The sequence below is a fragment of the Muntiacus reevesi genome, chromosome 12 (assembly GCF_963930625.1).
Source record: "Muntiacus reevesi chromosome 12, mMunRee1.1, whole genome shotgun sequence".
Lineage (NCBI taxonomy): Eukaryota > Metazoa > Chordata > Mammalia > Artiodactyla > Cervidae > Muntiacus > Muntiacus reevesi.
In genome coordinates, this window is record NC_089260.1 from 47,861,190 (window position 1) to 47,883,210 (window position 22,021).

General features: G+C 37.3%; 1 protein-coding gene and 1 non-coding gene across 10 annotated transcripts in view; both read right to left on the reverse strand.

Annotated features, from left to right (window-relative positions):
• Positions 1 to 4,675: 4,675 nt before the first annotated feature.
• Positions 4,676 to 22,021, reverse strand: part of SGK3 (serum/glucocorticoid regulated kinase family member 3) — a 107,508-nt gene continuing 90,162 nt past the window's right edge. For 8 of the 9 annotated variants that reach the window (XM_065902795.1, XM_065902801.1, XM_065902796.1 and 5 more), the window contains 9 exons: positions 19,910 to 19,993; positions 19,664 to 19,795; positions 17,571 to 17,683; positions 17,440 to 17,476; positions 16,430 to 16,516; positions 14,584 to 14,679; positions 12,301 to 12,456; positions 10,218 to 10,307; positions 4,678 to 7,465 (listed from right to left, as the gene is read on the reverse strand). In XM_065902795.1, the coding sequence (XP_065758867.1) occupies positions 7,295 to 7,465; positions 10,218 to 10,307; positions 12,301 to 12,456; positions 14,584 to 14,679; positions 16,430 to 16,516; positions 17,440 to 17,476; positions 17,571 to 17,683; positions 19,664 to 19,795; positions 19,910 to 19,993 (966 nt within the window). In that variant the 3' untranslated portion in view covers positions 4,678 to 7,294. Of the gene's footprint in view, positions 7,466 to 10,217; positions 10,308 to 12,300; positions 12,457 to 14,583; positions 14,680 to 16,429; positions 16,517 to 17,439; positions 17,477 to 17,570; positions 17,684 to 19,663; positions 19,796 to 19,909; positions 19,994 to 22,021 lie in introns of all 9 variants that reach the window. The other variant, XM_065902803.1, reaches the window with a different exon arrangement.
• Positions 16,248 to 16,320, reverse strand: TRNAG-UCC (transfer RNA glycine (anticodon UCC)). The gene has a single exon. It is a non-coding gene; the product is annotated as a tRNA-Gly (tRNA).

The following is a 22,021-nucleotide window of genomic DNA, read 5'->3' on the forward strand; positions in this document are numbered from 1 at the left end:
ATTTCCACCATTTTATCTTCTACCTCACTTATTCTATCTTCTGTCTCCGTTATTCTACTCTTGGTTCCCTCCAGAGTGTTTTTGATCTCATTCATTGCATTATTCATTTTCAATTGACTCTTTTTTATTTCTTCTAGATCTTTATTAAACATTTCTTGCATCTTTTCAATCTTTGTCTCCAGGCTATTTATCTGTACCTCCATTTTGCTTTCAAGATTTTGGATCATTTTTATTATCATTATTCTAAATTCTTTTTCAGGTAGATTCCCTATCTCCTCCTCTTTTGTTTGACTTGGTGGGCCCTTTTCATGTTCCTTTACCTGTTGGGTATTTCTCTGCCTTTTCATCTTGTTTAGATTGCTGTGTCTGGAGTGGGCTTTCTGTATTCTGGAGGTCTGTGGTTCCTTTTTATTGTGGAGGTTTTACCCAGTGGGTGGGGTTAGACGATTGGCTTGTCAAGGTTTCCTGATTAGCGAAGCTTGCGTCAGTGTTCTGGTGTGCGGATCTTGATTTCTTCTCTTTGGATAGCAATGGAGTGCCCAGTAATGAGTTTTGAGATGGGTCTATGTGTTAGGTGTGACCTTGGGCAGTCTGTATGTTGACGTTCAGGGCAATGTTCCTGCGTTGCTGGAGAATTTGCGTGGTATGTCGTGCTCTAGAACTTATTGGCTCTTGGGTGGTGGTTGGTTTCGTTGCAGGTATGGAGGCTTTTGTAGGGTCACTTATTACTTAAAGATTCATGTAGTCAGGAGTTTTCTGGTGTTCTCAGGTTTTGGGCTTAAGTCTCCTGCTTCTGGATTTCAGTTTTATTCTTCCTATAGTCTCAGGACTTCTCCAACTATACAGCACTGATAATAAAACTTCTATGTTAATGGTGGAAAGTTTCTCCCCCGTTAGGGATACCCAGAGAGGTTCACCGAGTTACATGGAGAAGAGGAGAGGGAGGAGGGAGATAGAGATGGGCAGGAGGAGAAAGAGGGGGACTCAAGAGGAGAGAGACAGATCTATGAAGTTGTCTGATCCCAGAGTGTTCTCCGTAGCCCAGACACCCACAAAGATTCACAGAATTGGATTGGGAAGAGAAGGGGGAAGGAGGAAATAGAGGTGTTCTGAGGTAGAAAACAGAGTCAAGATTGGGAGAGAATAATCAACACACTCGTGAATAAAAATGGGAGCTGAATATTGGATTCTTAAATGTTCACAATTTATATCATATACTGAAAAACAAAAATTAAAAATCTAGAGTAGAGGTTAGACTCTTAAAAATACTATATTAAAAACAAAAACCAAAACACACAAAAGAAATTTTAGAAATATATATGAAGTTTGGTATAAAAATAGAGCTTCTCTTCTTTTTTTTTTTTTTTTCTTCCCTTTCTCTTTCTTCTGTAAGGTTATAGTGGATTGAAAATGAAAATTAAGGCGTAGTAAAAGGAGTGCTAGAGGGCTTTAAAAGAAATAAGAGAAAAAGAAAAAGAAAATAGAAGAGAAGAAAAAAGAAAAGAAAAAAAGAAGAAAAAAAAAAAAAAGAAAAAAGAATGAGAAAAAAAATTGTTTTGCGTAATTAAAAAAAATCGTAAAAATCTATGAAAATGAAAGTTAAGGAGTAATGGGGGAGTAATAAGGAATTTTTAAAGGAAAATAAAAGAGAACCAAGAAAAAAGAAAGAAAAAAAAAAAATTTTTTTTTCCTTACTTAAAAAAAAAAAAAAAAAAAGAAAAGAAAAAGAAAAAATATATCTAGGAGTTTCCCTGGAGCTGTTGCGGTCAGTGTGGGTTCGGCTCAGCTTCAGATAGCTCCTCGTTCCAGCTTACACTTCTCGATATCTACAGGCCCTTCCGGTGTAGTCAGTCCGTGGTTTCTTCGGGGATTTTAATCTGTTACACCGGTCCCTTTGTTTATTTGGGTTCTGTTGCCGGTCTCTCTTCCGCGCCTAATTTCCGCCCTGACACACGGGGCGGAGGTGGATTCTTATTCAGGTAGCTAGTTCCGTCGCGCTGCGGCGAGGGGCTGTGCGGGGAGGGACCGGCGCTCCCGGGAGAGGCTTGCGCTCTTTTCTCGATCTGCGCTGCTCAGGCTCCGGGCTGCTCCGTCTGAAGCGCGCGCCACGCTGCGCGCGGCTCCAGCCCTCGGGCGATTCACAAAAGCGCAGCACACAAAGCCGGGCCCGCGCTCCGTCCCCACGCCGCCCGAGCGGCCCAGGCAGCCAGGCGCTTGACGGGCGCTCTCTCCCCGGGTGCGGCGCGTCCTCTGCCCCGCGCGGTCCCAGTCTCAGTCCCCGCCGGCGCCAGTCGGGAGCGCGCGCCCTCTGCCCTCCGTGTCCCCAGCCGCAATTCCCGCCCGCGCCGGTCGGGCGCCCGCGCCCTCCGTCTCGCCACGACCCTCCCGGCGGGCTTCGGCCGCCCAGAATCTCGTGGACCTGTCCATTTCTGATAGAGGACTGTTGGAAGTCTCCAGCTATGACAGTGAATTCATTTATCTCTCCTTAGTTTTATCAATTTTTGTCTAATGTATTTTATACTTTGTTAGGTGCATACATATTAAGGATTGCCTTGTCTTGAAGAATTGACTCCTTTATCACTCATTACGTAATGTCCTTCTTTATTCCTGATAACTTGCCTTTCTCTGAAGTCTCCTCTGTCTGAAATTAATATAGCTGCTGATCCTTTCCTCTGATTAGTATTAGTCTCCATCTATTTACTTTTAATATATATTTACTTTAAATATATAAAGTGGATTTCTTACAAACAACATATAGTTGGGTCTTGTTTTGATCCACTCTGAAAAAAATCTTTTAATTGGTGCACTTAAGACCATTTATATTCAAAGTGATTACTGATATAGTTGGATTAACATCACATTCATCAATGTTTTCCATTTCCTAGTTCCTGCTTTTGTCTTCTTTTTTTGCCTTTCATGGTTTTAACTCATTCTACTTTCTCTTTTCTTAGCATGTTATACTTTTTCCTTTTTTAAGTTGATTGTCCTAGAATTTGCAATATATATCTACAATGAATCAAAGCCCACTTTCAAAGAACATTAACGACTTCGCAGTATACTGAAGTACTTTAGTACAAATAGGTTATAACAAACTAATCTTACTCTCTCCCTCTCATCCCTTGTATGATGATGTCATTTGTTTTTACTTACGTCAAAGTATGAGTAAGCATATGTATATACTATATACATACTCAAATACATTATTATTTCAAACAAACTTAATTATCTCTTAGATCAATTAAGAAGAAAAATAAGTTTTTATTTTACCTTCACTTATTCCTTCTTGGATGTTCTTCCTTTACATAGATCTGAGTTTCTGAATTATATAATTTTCCTTCTCTCTGAGAATGTTAGTCACTCAATTGTGTCCAGCTCTTTGCAGCCCCATGAACTGTAATCCATCAGGCTCCTTTGACCTTGGAATTCTCCAGGCAAGAAAACTGGAGTGGGTTGCCATTTCCTTCTCCAGGGGATCTTCCTGACCCAGGGATGAGACCTGGGTCTCCTGCAATGCAGGCAGATTATTTACCATCTGAGCCACCAGGGAAGCCCTTCTCTTTAAAAAACTTCTTTTAACTTTTCTTGGAAGGCAAGTCTATTGGCAACAAATTACCTCAGTTTTTGTCTGTCTGAGAAAGTATTTCTCCTTTACCAAGCTTTTTCCTCTCTTCTCTTCATGCTCTTCTTGCTATTATGGTTCCTGAGGAGAAGTCATATGTAATTCATATCTTTGTTTCCCCTGGCTTCTTTTAGGATTTTTCATCCCTAATTTATGCCTAGGTATAGTTTTGTTTTGTGGTTTTTGCATTTATTCTGGTGTTCTCTGAGCTTCCTGGATCTGTGATTTGGTGTCTGACATTAATTTGGAGAAACTCTGTCATTATTATTTCAAATATTTCTCCTATTCCTTTTTCTCTCCTTTTGGTATTCTCATTAAACGTTAAGTCACATCTTTCGTAGTTGTCCGACATACTGAGTGTGTTTCTATTTCCTCTCCTCCCACCTTCACCCCTTTGGTGGGACAGGATTACTAGAATGGACTGGACTTGGGTACTTCCCTTCCCTTCCGTCTGTTAGGCTCTGATAAAACTGCTGTGGGTCAGGTTCAGATTAACTAGTTTCTTCTGGGAGCAAGCCTTGTCAAGAACACAGTGCTCTGGCATACTTGAAAATGGTTCATTTTCCCTCCTCATACTGGAAGTACAAGGAAACGGTTTTCTTAGTATTTGTGAGAAGTTGGTTGAGCCCTGTGAGCTGAATCTCACAAAATTGTAGGGACCCCTGTGACCAGGTTCCCCTGGACTTTTGAACTCTCAAAGAGTTGTGCACGTAATCTCTAGCATTTGTTATACAGGTTTTGCCACCCCTGCAGCGCCTCCTGCAGGGGTTGTCTGCTCCAGTAAACCACAGCTCTTGATACCCAGCCATCTGTCTCTCCAGTCTTAGGGGCAGCAGTTTGCCCTGTGTCCTCCACTGTCATGTGTAGCCAACAAAAGCTGTTGATGTTTCAGTCTGCTCAGCTTTTCATTAGGCACCTTCTAAGCTCCTTACATGTGGAACTGGGAAAACAGAAGTCACTACCACACGTTCCTGTGCACTTACATTGCTTAGGTGATGTTGTTTCTATCTATTCTCCACTTTCCCTTTGGTCCAAATTCCTGATTCACTTATCAGTAATATGGTACAATGGCTGAAATACTAAAGATGGTAGAATAATGACAACTTTTATTTCTGTAAGTAAAAGTTAAAAACTGCTATTACAGGTAAGTGGCAGAAAATCCCACTTCAAAAAACAGCTAACTTCCAAACTACATACATGAGGAAATAAGTTATTAATTTTAACACACTTCATTAAAAATCATTCCGGGACTACCAAAAATGTTCCTATATACTTACTCCCACTTTTCATACTGAATGTGATATACAAAAGAATGAGTCATAAAATATCTGTGTAAAGGTCTGTACATGTATGGGTAAATCACAACAAAAGTTACACATATGCTAAAAGAGATTGGTAAAGGTAAATTTTTATAATGATAAAATTTTATAGTAATAAATATTACAAATATTTAAATCACTTTTCAAATGTTTATCATCACTGAAATTATATCCTGACAGTGTTTGCTGGCTCCTAAGTTCAAAAATTATTTTGGCATAGAAAACTTCTGAGCAGAGTACTTGTTGCCAGTATCTATGTCAGTTAACACCTCCCTGTGGGTGTGCCAAATTCTGTAATTTTCAGTCTGTGCTGTAACATGACAAAAGGTTCGGAAACTCTACATTCTACCACATGCAATAAAATAAGAGATATGTATGACATGAAGAATGTTGGGGATTCTTCATTTCAACCTTTGAGTTTATTTTGCCAATAACCATGAAATAGTTCAACTATTCAAATGGCATACATTTTCTAAAAGACTTAGCATTCTTTGAGAAAAAAGGCAATATTGAAACTTGGAAGAGATTTTGCTCACTGAATATTAACATGTCAGCCTATGATAATCTAGTAATTTCTGTGTAGGCCCAAATATTTAAAATGTTATACTTCTCTCCCTTACATATATGAATATTTACTGTTTGCAATGACTATTGTAACCATCATCAATTTTAAAATAATGGCAGGCATTAGATGATCATTAATCTTTTTGCTAGTTTTTATTATACTTATAAGATCTGAATTTCTTTTGACCCAAGAAACATCAATATTCTATTTAAAATCTGTTGTTAAAAACATACAATATTGCACTTTAATTTCTGGCAGTTTAAGGAACAGCTGAGTAAAAAAATCATACAAGAAACTACAGTTTTTATTTTGCTTTACAATAAGCAAAGAGCTTTGTATAAAAGCAGAACTTACAGTAGTGCCAAATAAACCAAATATTTACAGTGTTGCTATTAAAGTCTTACCTCTAAAGGAAGATTCAGTGTATTGGATGCAAATATTACTAGTCTAACAAAAGTACACTCTCCCGTCCCCGCTTCTGTGGAACAATTTTAAACTAAAGGGAATTCTATAATTTCTTTCTCCAGAGAAAATTACATGAAACAACGCTTGTTCTTGAGGCATCAACACTGTGTCACTGAACTCTTTCACAGTTTCCTACAGGACTTGAAAAATCTCTAAACTAAGAATCAGAACCCCAAGGTAAGCATAACTTTTAGTTTTCTGTAGATACTCCTTTTTTACAAGTACACAAGTTGGTTTTAAGTATGATTTTAAAGGTCAATTTCCTGTACTTTTTCTAAGATAAATAAGATACTATGTATCTGCCTAAATTATTTTTAACTTTTATCACACTGTAGTAAAATTGTATAGATTTATACTGACCCATAATTTGCTATTCTTTTGATTCCCAATTAGGTAAACAGACAGTGCAATATTCTTGTTACTTATCAACCAATTAGGAAGAACAACTATTTGCAAAAGCAAATACCAAGATTTAGACCTACTTAACAATATATTAAATATTCAAAAGACCAAAAAGAACATAAATAGAACGTATTGGTAATATAAATACATGAAACAGAGACACTCATTTTTGGCACCACCTAAAAAAAAATCCAGCAGTTACTTTATTTCCCTTCAGATCTTTGGGAATACTTAAATTTTCTAACTATTAAACTTTCACTTTTCCTCCAGAGGAAAAATAATTCACAAATTTGAACTGGTATTTCAGAAACAGAATTTCCTCTTGTTACTTCTTATTTTGATCTGTAGAATGAACAGTTATCCAAAGCATCAGCTAGCAGCCAATGAATTAACTATGCTTTTATGTTTTAATCCTACCAAGGAATGATTATGTCAAACAGTGATTCATTATGGGAAGATACGTTTTTTTCTTAAACAACCATGTACCAATTGCATAGTTGTGATCAGAGAACAAAGGTCAAAGTAGAGAGCTACAAAGGCATTAATATACGTTAACTGAACTGAAACAGACTGCTGAAAAACAGCCGATCTTGAGTAGATGTTAGTGTAAACCTAGAGGGGAAAAAAACAGTCATTAGCAAAAGGTTTTTTTTTTAAAAATAGGTTAGTGCTAAGAACAATAGCTTTTAAAATTTGTTTAAAAATAAGCTTAATAAACAAGAATACAAATTTTAATCCAAAACTTAGGTCTTTGAAATGCCCTATTTTCTTGCATACAGCAGAAAATACATTTTTCATAGTTTTAAACATTACATGTAAAAATGAGGCACTAGTTAAACATATTTGAATATATTCACACAAACAGGAGTTTCCGTCTCATCTGTAGGCTTATATTTGCTTAACGGTTTCTGGAGGGCAGACTGTTCACAAAAATAAGTCTTCTGAAGGAGGTGCATAAGAGAAACCAACAAAGGCATCATCTGCCTCCAGTACGCTGGCGTTCACTATGGAATAGTCAGACGACACACAGACAGAATACGGAACCGTTTCTTCTGTAAACACTGCATCAAAGTTCCTGATATCATCCGGTCCCACCTAAAATATCAAAAAGCATACCATTATTCACCATATCTTTTTTTCCCGTTGATGTGGTCACCCATTAAAGCCCCCTTTGGAATCTGTTCATTTATCCCAGCAAGTTTAAATGTCTTCCTATTCCATCATGTCTTTGAAACATTTCCTGCTTTTTCCTTTTAGACTTTCATTATTCACGCCCTTCTCACAGTTAAGGTTCTTGTTGAGTGAAGGGAGGAGAAAGGGTGAGGAAGGCCAGTATGACAGAGTCCTTGCCTCTGTTAACGTGACTCTCAGGTCCTGTAACTGACCTGCTTACTCTCTACCCATCATCACCTCTAAGTTTAGAAAAGGGGCTCAGGGAGGTTTTCAAGAGAGCATTTTGCATCTGCTCTTCCATAAAATGCCTGCCCATCCAGTTTCTCAATTCTGGGGAGGCTAATGCCTTTTGATGAAGAAATGAATATTAAGTAAAATTGTGAAAGGTGATTCTACAGAGGTTATTCATTCAACATCTGGCTGTGACACCTTTAGCTCTGGAGACCTAAGGGGACTGGAACCTGGGAAGTGAAGTATCGTAGCTACTTAGGCTCAAAGGCGGTGGTTAACCTTCCTTCAGGAAATTGATACAAGCTAATGGACTCTTCCCTTCCAACATATTTACATATCAAAACTGGGATACAAACTCTGGTGGTTCACTCTTCAAGCCCATCCCTGAAACTCTGGGTTATCTTCTACTCAGGGGAAGGGAATCCTTAAAATGTCCAAGTCACCAACTCTAACTAAGGTAAATTAATTCAGAGCAAATGTGGAAGTCAAGGATAGAGGTAGCCCAGCAGGTCTACAAACAAACAGAGCAGAGACCAGGGAAATCCAGGATGCTAGATCCTTCCACATGCGAGATTCTCCAACAAAGGAGAAAGAATGCTGAAAATTATATTCATGTATGTGTATAAAAGCCATCACATTCTCATTTATAACCCTAGAAGCATAGACTCTGGAATAAGACCAAGGTTTGAATACTGGTTATGAAGGCTGCTAACTGTAATTCCTTATATAAACTAACCCATCTCTGTGAGCTTGTTTCTTCTTTCTCTGTAAAATAAAACTACTACCATAAACCTGTTAAGGTTATTGTGAGGACTAGATGAGTTAATACATAAAATTCCCCAAATCTGACACATAGAAGGTGCTCAATAAATGACAAATGTTCCTTCACTTGACTTTATAAATATTTTATGAGTATCCTGATGGTTCATGGCTACTACTGAGAGGAATAATACTGCATGGCTCATGTTAAGAGAAACGACTCTTTTCAAAGCAACCAAACTCAAGTTCTACTTCTACAATTTTAATTTTAAACTTTCGGCAAGTGATTTAACCTTTCTGAGCCTAAGTTAATTCATCTGTATTATGTGGAAAAGAACAGTACTATTTCACAGGATTATTGTCAGGCTTGAGTAAAAGACATTAGCATTGAGGACAGTATAGGAGCTAGTTTTCTAATCTTTGCTTATCTATTAGGTGAAAAACAGTAACATGTTAGGGTTTTATTTTGCTTTCCTTAAATGTCAGTGAGTTTGAACATCTTCTCATACATTTAAAAACCATCTATATTTAGTTTTCTGTAATTGCCTATTTTGTGTCTTTTGTCCATGTACAAAAGCATAGAAGGAATGAAGACCTTGAATCAGGCACAGCTTTGAATCCTAGCTCTACTTCTTTTAACCAGCTACGTGACATCTCTGAGTTTCCATTTCTTCATTTATCAAACATGTATAGTAAGAACAGTAATAGCAGTAACTTGGCAGCTTATTTGACACATAAATTACATGCTGTAATGCATAAGTAGTATAATGTGCCTATACATAGGAAGCTATCATCAGTAACATCACTGTTGGCCTTCTCATGATTTATTAATAATCTCCCTATCATTATATATTTACTTCCAAACATTTCAAGACTGTTAATCCTTTAAGTAAAATGTTTCCATCAGTATATTTAACAAGTCAGGCTAACATAAGCATTTTTATAATACTGTCTTACTGTTTTCCAAATAGGATGTAACAATTTACATTATCATTAATAATGTTTGACTGTAGCTGGTTTTACATCAATCTAGGAAAAAGTGCATTAGTGTTACTTAAAATTTTTTTTTTAATAGATATGAATTTGATACCTCATGGTCACTTTAATTTGCATTTTTTTAACCTACTGTGCTCATTCCTGTTTCACAAATGCTCTAAAGAAAACACTTCACAGATACTGGGCTGGAAGATATTTGTATCAATCTAATGTCCTGAAGGAGATCAGTCCTGGGTGTTCATTGGAAGGACTGATGATGAAGCTGAAACTCCAGTACTTTGGCCACCTCACGTGAAGAGTTGACTCACTGGAAAAGACCCTGATGCTGGGAGGGATTGGGGGCAGGCGAAGGGGACAACAGAGGATGAGATGGCTGGATGGCATCACCGACTCGATGGGCATGAGTTTGAGTAAACTCCAGGAGTTGGTGATGGACAGGGAGGCCTGGCGTCCTGCGATTCATGGGGTCGCAGAGTTGGACACGACTGAGCAACTGAACTGAACTGAACTGAATGTAACTAAAATCTTATGAATCATCTTGAAGTTACCAGTTGTACCTGACCTGTTTCATAAATATTTTGGCACGGATTCAGTTTTATTCAGGTTAGATTTTGAGATCTAGTCCTAAAATTACGAGGAGCTCTAGTCCCACACTTCACTATTTAGAAAGACTTGGATGTAACCTTACCACGTTAGGATTAAATGGTGGTGGAATCTTCTTCTGCACAAGATCAGTCCAGCTGAGTGACTCAAAAAAGGGATGATTCTGAATTTCAAGCTAGAATAGTAAAGAAACAGGTTTATTATTTACTAATGCTAAAAAGTATACTGAATATTCACTGAAGAATTTTAGGAAGCCAAACCATTCCCACTTGGTCCCACTCCTTCCAAAGTTCTTTCTAGGCACATGTTCATGTCATTCAATGCAGCAAAACAGTGTAGTGGACAGACGCCCAGAGGAGGCATGGGAAGTTAACTCAGAATGACCAACTTAAGCTATGTCCTCTTCAAGTCACTGTCTCCTCACAGGTAAAGTGAGGTTAACATTTCTGCCCTATATATTTCATAGGTTGTTGTAAGAATCACTGGAAAATATGGAAATAAAAGTGGTATGAAAAGAATAAAGTACTACCTAGATACAAAGAATTATTATTACCACTGAATGTAGAGATAAAGACATCAAATGAGACTTTTACATGGTGAGGCTGAGGTAAAATTCAGGTGACAAGCTCTACTATCAAAAACAATTCCACTCCAGGTTACTACTGTTGAAAGCTGGCAAAGTACTCATACCCATTCCACTTTTTCTCCTACAAGAAGCCACAAAGTATATAAAAAGCAGGATCCCTATCCTGCTTCTCAGGGGAAGTGATATCTGACCAGAGTTCTGGAAGATCAGTAAGAAGGAGCCAGACAAAATAGAATGAGGGGAGAATATTTCAGGCGGCATACAAAGGGTCTGAGGTGGCAGAGAGATTAGTTTGGTCAAGAAAACAAGAGCCCAGTATGGCTGCAGTATAGGAAAAGATGGGGACTGTCACACTGAGGAGCTCAAGAGGTGAATGGGATGTACAACACTGGGTCTATGTGAGGAGTCATCTCTGCTGATTCAATTTTCACTATAAAACAGAAGGCAACAGCATCTGCTAAAAGTGAAGAAGGAAAGGAACATAAAAACTTGGCAAGAATGCTGGAGTGGGTAGCCATTCCCTTCTCCAAGGGATCTTCCTGGCTCAAGGGATCAAACCTGGGTCTCCTGCATTGCAAGCAGATTCTTTACCGTCTGAGCCACCAGTGAAGCCCAGAAATTTGGAGAGAAGGTCTGAAACAGTCACTACAGAGAACAGGAACATTAGCTGGAGAAGTATCCAAGAGACTAATGACTAGACTTCACAGTGCTTCCAATATTCTCAGTTGTGTAACTTCTCTCAGCGCTGTCCACCAGCCAAGGGATGGCAGATGGATTGATTCATCCAGGGTTCCAATTTCTGCCAGTGAATTCAACAAAAGGACTGAGGTACAGGAGGGAGGGAGCATTAGCAAGGCTCCCTGAAACAGTGGACTCTGGAGCCCAAGTCCTGCATTCCACCAGGGAGTTCACTATTCACAGCTCAAGTGCAAGACTGACAAACAGCCCTCAAGAATTCCTGAGAACTTTTAATGAATTTAAAATTCATGTTCCTCAGTAATTCATGAATTCACTAACAACACCAGTAACTTTGCAAGCAATTAAATTATCCTGATTCGAAGTGAAAAACAAAAAGAAAAAACCCCTGCAGATCCCATAATTTTTTCAAGGAGGTGTCACATTTGCATTCTCAGGGGAAAAAAAAATCACTGAACAATAGTTCAAGCAAAAGGTACTACCTCATGCAGTCAAGAGGCACTTAAATTCTTCCTAAACAAAATGAGCTAAAAGTTCAGGCAATCAAAAATGCAAACCACACATTATTCTTTTAGGAAGAAGGGGGGAGCAAAAATGCTAATAAATGAAATCAAATAAACAATAGGATATGAAAGCTGGATATGGAGGATGAAAAAGACAGGATCAAATTATTCTGAAGGTCAAAAGAAAAAAATGCATGTGCAGGAGTTTTATACACTGTATAGTTTTATATAAACCCTGGTGAAAATTTTTGGGACAAGCATGCTTCTTTTTCATGGTACTATTCGTTAGGAGCTGTATTCATCCCATTAAGTACTACATAAAATAAAGGATTTTTCTTCAAATGATAGATAAATAAAGAGGGTACTGAGAAAGATGTACATACAAAGTCTTCTTTGGCACCAAGTCGATTTTGCCTGTCTTTCTCTAGGAGTTCTTCCAGAATGGACCAGGCAGTGAGGCTCACTCCTGGCCTCAAATTTAGAGGCTTGTGAAGAATATTGTCATACATTTCAGCCACGTCTCGGCAATAAAAAGGCGGCTTTAAAAAACAAAACAAACAAACAAACAAAAAACAAGATAGAGAAAGAAAAGTTAGTATTAATTGAACTATGCACAAATGGGGTTAAAATTGTTAGATCTGGCCCTGACCTAAAGAGAGAGTCTGCATCCAGCAGCTGCAGAAAAGCACTGGCATCTCTGGGCCTGTGTACCCTTGCAGTAAGGCCTACCATGGGAAGAGATTTTAAAAGTCAGCACCCTGTAGAGCTTAATACATGGTCACCGAATGAAAAAGGGCTGGTTTATTCAATAACACTGGGCAGACAGGTGTGAACTGCGTAAAAGTTGTAATAATTGTTTTAAAGAAAACAACCTCCAACTTCACCATAAGACATAATAATAGAATTACTGGAAACAGAGATTTGACACAGGGCAAACATTAAATGATTTCTTGAGACACAGTAATATACTAATTAAAATGGATTTCTAGAGAGTGTTCTTCCTAAGAACTTGTGGCGTTGGCAGTGTCCTGCTGCTATAATAGCTTGAAGACCCAAGGTACAGCTTCAGCGTCAGGATAGGCCAGTTCATTACTGAGTTATAAAAGTTTTAAAGGAAAGATAATTTTTAAAGTTAAAGAAGTTATAGGCTTGTCATTCTTTTCCCCTTTTGTACAGGAAAGAAAAACTTCATTTTTCAGTTTTTAAAATCTAACTTTATTTCTGAATCATTAATATAAGTCTGACTAATGAAGTATGTGATTCAAATATTCCCTATTGAGTAAGCTGCATTTTACATGCAATGATATTTTACACTCTCAAAGACTTCTACAGAAATTAAAAGGATATGAAAATATCAGGATGAGAAACACTTAAAGAATGTAAGATATAACGCGGTTAGCAGGTCTTCTAAGTTACCAGCATAACCAGAAAACTAAGTCTTTTTTTCTTTTTTTCAACTGGAATATAATTGCTGTATAATGTTGCATTAGTAACAATGTGAATAGGCTATAAGTATACATATATCCCCTTCCTCTTAAGCACCCCCCATCCCACCCCTCTAGGCTGTCACCAAGGTGAGCCCCCTGTGTTAACAGAGAAAAACTGGGTCTTTTTAACAAGCGGATTGTGGTCAAGGGCAAAGAAGAGAGTGTTGACTGTCACAGGCATCTGTCACTCAAAGTTAAAAACATGACACAAATTCCCTAAAACATACCTCAGGGATTGAATTTCATCACCCCTGTTTTCAGGGGACACACACACTCACACACAGCAAAGAGACCAAGTCCAGCTCAGGTCTCAGTGATGCTGGGCTTGGCTTCGTGAGGGCCGCATCCAGGGCCATGATGCAACCATGCAGCATCGCATGCATGGTTCCCAGCATGAGGCTGCTGGCCACTCACAGGTCCACAAGGAGAACCTAAACACGTCTGACTGTTTTAAAAAGCCTAAAGAAAAACATACATTATTTCTACAAGGATATGTAAACTAACTAAAACGCCTAAGTTGTTTGTTCTGGTTGAAATGATATTAACTCAATGTAGTAAAACAACTTGACTTGTTAATCAGAAGCTTTGGCTGATAATGTCTTTAATTAATAAAAACTGGGGAAACTGATTACATAGTAAACATCACTTTTTTCCCAATGAAATCTTCAAGACATGGTGTTTATGGTAAAGGGAATAGACTCCCGGTGATTAGGAAAAAAAAAAAAAGTAGAGAATCAGTATCCTAATTAAATTCTATGAAAACAAAATACAAGGCAAAACCCAAAAGGTATTATCTTCTGATAAGTAAAATATTTTTCTTTCCATCTTTTTGAAATTATGAAAATTTGAAATTAGGCAGAATGGCCAGGGTAAACCAAATGTAAGTGGGTAATTTTAATGTTATAACTAGGTATCTATTTCTAAGAAATGCTAGTGGGATGAGAATATTTGAAGTAGTGATTAGGGTGGCAGAGAAATAATTCTAAACAACCAGTAACAAAATGACAGGTTTTCTTTTTGTGCATACCCCTAATGTGGTTCTGGATTCATTTCACCAGGTTTCTACTGTCTGTGAGTGTTATCTAGTTATCAAGCGTCTACAAGATTACTGAAAGGCAAAAGGGAAAAGTCAAACCCACTACCATGCGCTGGAATCATGACGACAGGGCAGACACATACCAGTCCATAGAGCATCTCATACAGCACAGCGCCCAGGCACCACCAATCCACGGTGTTGTCGTAGGGCTGTTTCCTGATCACTTCAGGGGCTAGGTACTGCAGAAAAGATGGAACAATGAGAATGGCTCAGAGACAAATCAAGACAAAACCTAGGGATCACTGAGCAATTTAACAAATCTTAGGTATCACATCACACTGAATGGAACATGTTATCTAGATTTTCAGTTGGTTCGTTATTCTCACTGTGTATCAGTGGCTCTTGGGCAGCGGTACTTGAGAGTCCGCTGGGATAATTTTCAAAAACCACATATTCAAGTATTTTCCCCAGAAATGATGATGCAGTTCAGACAAAGAAGGACGACAAATATAGAAACCATAATAAAGTAGGTATTTTGCAAAGGGTTGTCTTTCACAAAATTAATTTTAGATTAATTAATTAAATGTTGTTTCTCTTTATTCTTGCTTCTCTGGAAGAACAAGTCATTACTGAAGAAGAATTCTTAATATGACAATTATAGTTCATTTTTTTCTTTTCAGTGAAAGAAAAAATAATAAACTGTATTCTTATTTAAGAAGCATGACAGCAATTCTTTAATGTATTATTTTTAAAAGTTGTAAAAAAAAAAAAGTTGTGTAAGTTATTAGATGGCTATTTACACTTCAACTTTAAGCATCATGATTTCGCACATATGAAATAGTGAATTTGAATTTTACAATCCAAACTATTTATTTCCTCTTCCCACATGAAATATATATAAGGAAATACATTCTTCAGCTTTTTTATGTGATACAAAGAAATGGGAAAATAAATAAAAAGGGTTTAATAGTTTCTGATTACATTAAAATTTAGATGACCAAAAAAAACTACCTGGCACTTAAGATCGCAATAAACAGGACATTTTAAATGTGTGTATGTGTGAAGTTAGAATAACAAGGCTTTAACATAAATCTTAAGGATTATTATTACTGTCTCAGATGAAAAGATACATTTTCTGCTAGTTAAAATGATTAGAGAATAGGATGTTCTGGTTGATAAATTCTGATTTGTAATCCCCGCCCCCAACACATTGCTTTAATTTCTTCCATTAAATAGCTTCGCTATGAAATATTTTAACCATATAAAAACTATAAATATGTAATAGAAACCAACAGAGCTGCCATCCAAACATAAGCAATGCTAACATTTTGCCATATTTGCTTTAGCTTATTTCCTTTAAAAAAGCAGCTTTATTAAGATATTCAAATACCAAGCAATTCACCCATTTAAAGAGTACAATTCAATGGCTGTTAATATATTTACAGAGTTGTTCCAACATTACCACAATTAATTTTTGAACATTTTCATCACTGATTCATGATTTTTTTCTTAAGGATTAAAAATGTAGTCAAATGCTTGAAGAAATCAAAGATAAGCTTTTAACATTAAAAACAAATAAGAACAAATAAGTATAATTTATCTTTGTTGGTTACTGGTGGTATCACAGAATCAGAGTTAAAAAAAACTACTGATAATCTTTTAAATGTTTATTTATTATTTAAATATTTATTAAAAGAAGAGATGATTATCAGATATTCCCAGCTGGTGGGAAGCTGAAAACATTTTATTTTACTTTTCTTTCCTGTTTTTTTTTTGTGGCCACATTATGAGGCATGCAGAATCTTAGCTCCCCAAGCAGGGATCGAACCCACGACCCCTGCAGTGGAAGCACAGAGTCCTAACCACTGGACCACCAGAGAAGTCTCTTTACTCTATTTTTCTGATTTCAAATTTTATATATACAATTTGTGATTCAGTTTTGCATTTCACGTATGATTCCATGAATGACAAATGAGATAAATTTCTTACCTCTGGTGTCCCACAAAATGTTGTTGTGGTGTCAGAAATAGCAATTCCTTCTTTACAAAGCCCAAAATCTGTTAAGACGACATGTCCCTGACAAATACAGGGGCAGTAAAATAAAATAATGCATGGATATAAATTGACACTTTTAAAGACCATTTGATTTTGAAATAATCATAGACCAAAAGGAATTAGGATATAAATTGACACTTTTAAAGACCATTTGATTTTGAAATAATCATAGACCAAAGGAAAACTGCAAAAAATAGTACACAAAGCTCCATGTCCCCTTCCCCCAGCTTCTCCCTCCTCCCACCCACCCCATACTGACATCCTATATAATGTAGTACAATGTCAGAATCAGGAAATTGATACTGGTATAATACTGTTAGTTAGACGGCCACCTTTATTCAGTTTTCACTCGTTTACATGCATGCATTTGTGTGTATGTATGTGTTGTTGTTTTAGTTGCTAAGTCGTGTCCGACTCTTTTGTGACCCCATGGAAAATAACCTGCCAGGCTCCTCTGTCCATGGGATCTCCCAGGCAAGAATACTGGAGTGGGTTGCCATTTTCTTCTCCAGGGGATCTTCCTGACCCAATAATCAAACTCACATCTCTTGCATTGCAGGTGGATTCTTTACCACTGAGCCACCAGGGAAGCCCTGTGCATAGTGTAGCTCTATGCAATAGAGATATATAGATTTGTGTAACTACCTCTACAATCAGAAAACTTTCATCAACCCAAAGGAACAAAAGAACTCTCTTGTGTTACCGCTTTATTTTTGAACTCTCCTATCCCTTAGTCCCTGGTCCCCTTACAACTATTAATCTGTTCTCCATCTCTCTGGTTTGGACTCCTTGAGAATGTTATATAAAACACTCAAGTATGAATGGAACATGTGTTCCGTTATATGGAATCACACAGTGTGGAACCTTTGAGGCTGACTCTTTTTCACTAAGCATAACATCAACAAGAATCATGAACCAGCAGACTTTTAAAAGCCAGTACTTACTACTGAATCCAAGAGAATATTTTCTGGTTTCAAGTCTCTATCAAATTAAAAGGAAAGAAAAGCAAAACTCAATTTGAACTGAAACAAAATAATAAAAAGACATTTTCAGAAGTGCAATTTTAAAAATTTACCTGTACACTATTTTGATGGAGTGCAAGTAACCCAATGCACTGGCAATCTCAGCAGCATAAAACCGAGCTCTGTGTTCAGGAAAGGACCGCTCTCTTTGTAAGTGAAAAAACAGCTATAAAATTGAAGTAAAAAATGAATACTAAGATCATTCACACTTAAGTGAAACAAATATACTCCATAAATATAAAAACAGGATTTATTTTCATTTCTTTGAACCTGAGATAAAAAAGCACCAAAGTACAGAATTTTGACACTCCCTTGCCTGTGTCCCCATCCGCCCCACAATCATTCTCTCTTCAACCATAACTCTCCCTGATCTTGCTAACTTACTCATCTCCTATTTACCCTTCAATCCTCAAGTGTGGCAGTATCCTCACCACACCAGGCAATCCCCCTTGAAAATATTATTAATGAAGACCAATAATCTTGATTTTGCCATGTTAATTATCTTACTTGATCTTTTTGGACTATTACTTGAATTAAACCAAACACTATTCAGAAATTGGTAACTAGTGGCTGGCAGACCAAACAGAACCCACAGATATAATTTGTTTGAACCAAACACTGTTTTCAGAAAAATCTAAAATAATTGATAACATTAAAAAACTGGGCAATTTTTTGGGGGTAAAAATCAATAGTTTTAGTTCGGGCAGGGGGCAAGGGGGAATGGTGGGGGGGGGCTGGTCGCTGAACCATTAAGACTAAATTCGGCATGGTAGCAACTGGCTGAAGCTCAGTGGCAGCTGGATTCTCCAGTTTATTTTGTTTCTTATTTTAATTTTACTTTTCGGCTGTCTGGGTCTTCCCTGTGTTACACACAGGCTTCTCTTGTTGTGGCACATAGGCTTAGTTGCCCCACAGCATGTGGGATCTTAGTTCCCTGACCAGGGATTGAACCCGTGTCCCCTGCACTGGAAGGCAGACTCTTAACCACTGGATCACCAGGGATGTCCCTTCAGTTCACTTCTTAGACTTCCTAATTTTTCATGTATTTCTTCATCAGGTTACCTGCCTAGGCAAAATTTGCCCTAGGTTCTTACTCTAAATCTTTAGGTTCTAAAACAATGATCTCTCTCATTGGGCTTTCTTCTATTTTGGAGAGTTCCACCTCTGCTCCTTACTAGCCCCAGTGCTTCAAGAATTGATAAGGTGTCTGTCCTTGGTTTCCCCACTATTATTCTTTCTCTGGATACCTTCCCAGCCAACTCAAACCAATGACTTTAACCACCACCTCTATGTGGATGTCTTTCACATGGACTAACCCATGTGAATGAATCAAGTTATTAGCTTCTCGTTACCTCACTAAGTTTCTTTGTCTTATACAACACAATTGTTGTGAGGATAAAATAGTATGTATAAAGAATCATAAGAATGCTCAATACAAGTTAGCTATTACTGGAATTACTATCTTATCAGCAGCATTTCTAAAAAATGTATTTCAATATACCTCTGATTCAGAGTTTGGGGGAATATTATTATTAGATTTGGTTCAAACAAACAAAAGGTGACTGTGTGGTTTTAAAAAATAAATCCTGGCTGTCTTTAAGGGATTAATTTCTCAAAGTCTCAAATATGCTGAAATGTATTGTAAATCACCAAGGGGTTATAACATGAAACATTTTCCAAACTACCTTCATCATAGAACCCTTTATTACAGGATCATCTCATCTGATTAATAGTTGCACATTTTGGAAAATGTGTTTTCCAATGTTCCAAAGACTAATGTTTATATGCAACTGCTGAAACGTTAATTATCAAAAAATTACAAATCAAGTTTCATTCCAATCTTTCTCTGTATGTTCTTGCTACATAGCTCAGTGACTAAACTATCAGAGAAGTCTGTAGCTTCATAACAAGGTTCTTTTATGAGCTTCCCACCTACACCATAAGCTGCTTAGGAAAAGAACTTTATGTCTCACTTCTCCACATCCTGCACTGTGCTGATTAGCCAGCACCTTAAATACTATTGCTACTCAACAAATAGCTGTCTATGCTGGGCTTTGCTTCCAAAACCGATAAGAAAAACTCTTAATTCAATTCTATTTTTTTCTCTGAACATCATCAATACTGAAACACTAATTATAAAACTCACCTCCCCTCCATTAACAAAATCCAGAACAAAATAAAGCTTTTCAGTTGTTTGGAAAGAATAATGTAATCCAACCAAAAACGGATGTTTCACATTTTTCAAGAGCACATTTCGTTCAGCCATAATGTGTTTTTGCTGTTTAAAAAAATAAGAAGAAAAAGTAAAAAAATCAACTTGCTTTATACCCCAAAAAATAATTCTGTTAACTGAGAAGATGAATATAGGAGAAACAAAGCTATTTTATTTTACCTCTTTTCTATTGAGAACTATCTTTTTCTGTAACACTTTGACAGCATAAAATTTTCCATCCAGTTTCCGTTTTGCAAGAAGAACCTGTTATATTTAAAGATTGTGCTGTTAGAAATATCAATGTTTTGACAGAGACAATTCACTTATCACTAAGTCAATACTTAAATTTTCATAAAAATAAAGTCCACAACAAACCTAGATAATGTAATGTTTTTATTTTGAAAGTTGAAAATTCCTAATTTGTTTCTACAACTCTACTTTTCCTTAGATATTTTACTAAAACCAAAGAGATGTTGATGATTTAAAGAGTCAGGCATCGTTTGTCACTTAACATGCTAATGCTTAAGGTTTTTACTAAGTGTTAAAATCTATACGGTTTGGGGGTGTGTGTGTGTGTGTGTATGGCTTGAGGGGTGTGTGTGTGTGTGGGCATTGTTTGTCATTTAACATGCTAATGCTTAAGGTTTTTACTAAGTGTTAAAATCTATACGGCTTGAGGGAGGGTGTGTGTGTGTGTGTGTGTGTGTGTGTGTGTGTGTGTGTGTGTACGGCTTGAGGGGTGTGTGTGTGTGTGTGTGTGTACGGCTTGAGGGTGTGTGTGTGTGTGCGCGCGCGTGCGTGCATGCTAGCCCTGTGTGTGTGTGTGCGCGTGAGTGCATGCTAGCCCTGAGTAGTGAGGCTATAAATTTCATGGCCACATTAAAAAAAAGAGAGAGAAGAAAATGGTTTCTCAGTGATCAAAATGCATTTTCGTTTTAACATTTGGGTTTCTCTTATAGGTTTCAAATTTAGAAGCATTCAGAGAAACAAGCACCGTATGCAGCTGAGATTCTATAATGGGCTGCGGTACACAGACACTTCATGGATGTGAAGAAACTTAGAAGATCTTGCCCCAGAAAAAAGGCAGACATACTCCAAAGTTTTAGAAATAAATTTTAAGGGATTCAAGACACCCTACAAGTTGTGTAACTATCAGCTGATACACTTCAAAACGTCCTGAGATGATCTGCCACTGGTGACAATGCTGGGCCTTTTTCAGTACATCTGTGGTCTTCCTCGCTTATATCTGTAATCACAGTCTGGTCTTGAGAAAAACACCAGACTCCAACAACAGATAGACGTCTTACAATACACCTAACCAGTGCTTCTCAAAACCATCAAGGCCCTCAAACACAAGAAAAGTCCTAAGGAGACATGACAACTAAATGTCCTGGATGGGACCAAAAAAACAGGACACTGTGTAAAAACTAAGGAAATCTGAATAAATGATGGGCTTAAGTCCATAATTATGGATTAATATTGGCCCAATTGCTTGGAACAAATGTACCATACTCATGTAAAATGTTACTAAATAGAGTAAACTTGTGGTTTGGAAATTCTCTGAACTTTCTTTTTAAAAAATTTTTTAGAATATTAATTTTATTTGACTGTGCTGGGTCTTTCTTATGACATGTAGGATTTTCAGTTCCGGCATGTGGGATCTCGTTTCCTGATCAGGGATCAAACCCAGGCCCCGTGCATTAGGAGCCTGGAGTCTCAGGTACTCGACCACCAGAGAAGTCCCCCTGAATCTTCTCTCTACTCAGGGTTTTTTTTTTTTTTGGTAAATCTAAAATGGTTCTAAAAAATATAGTCTATCAATTAAAATGTTTGTTACTCATAAAAACAAAGTCAAAAATACCTTCAGGTGCATTTCCTCAGTTCAACTGCGGGCATCTCTCTTTTCTCAGGCTTTTGTTCTCTATAATACTTGACTCCATTGAATGTTTCTTCTTTCTTACATTTTTTTTTTCTTTCCTTGACAACTCCCACCCAGCTGACCTTCCCTTCTCTACTCTGATTGGTTCATCTTCAAGTATGTTCTAAGAAAGTAATTCAAAGGATGTGGCAACTAGGAAGTGCCTTGATGGTAGGTATTTTTTCAGCTGATTAGTAGATGTGGAGGATAGACAGACAGTTAAACAGATGGGCAAAGGAAAAGTGAAACCAAGACCACCATTTGCAGAAAAGCTTAGAATGTGAGATTCACATTATTTATTTTAGTCTGTCACACATATTTTTCTATTTTTCACATTCACTGTGAATCTGCATTTCTGCTTGCTTTTATTTCTT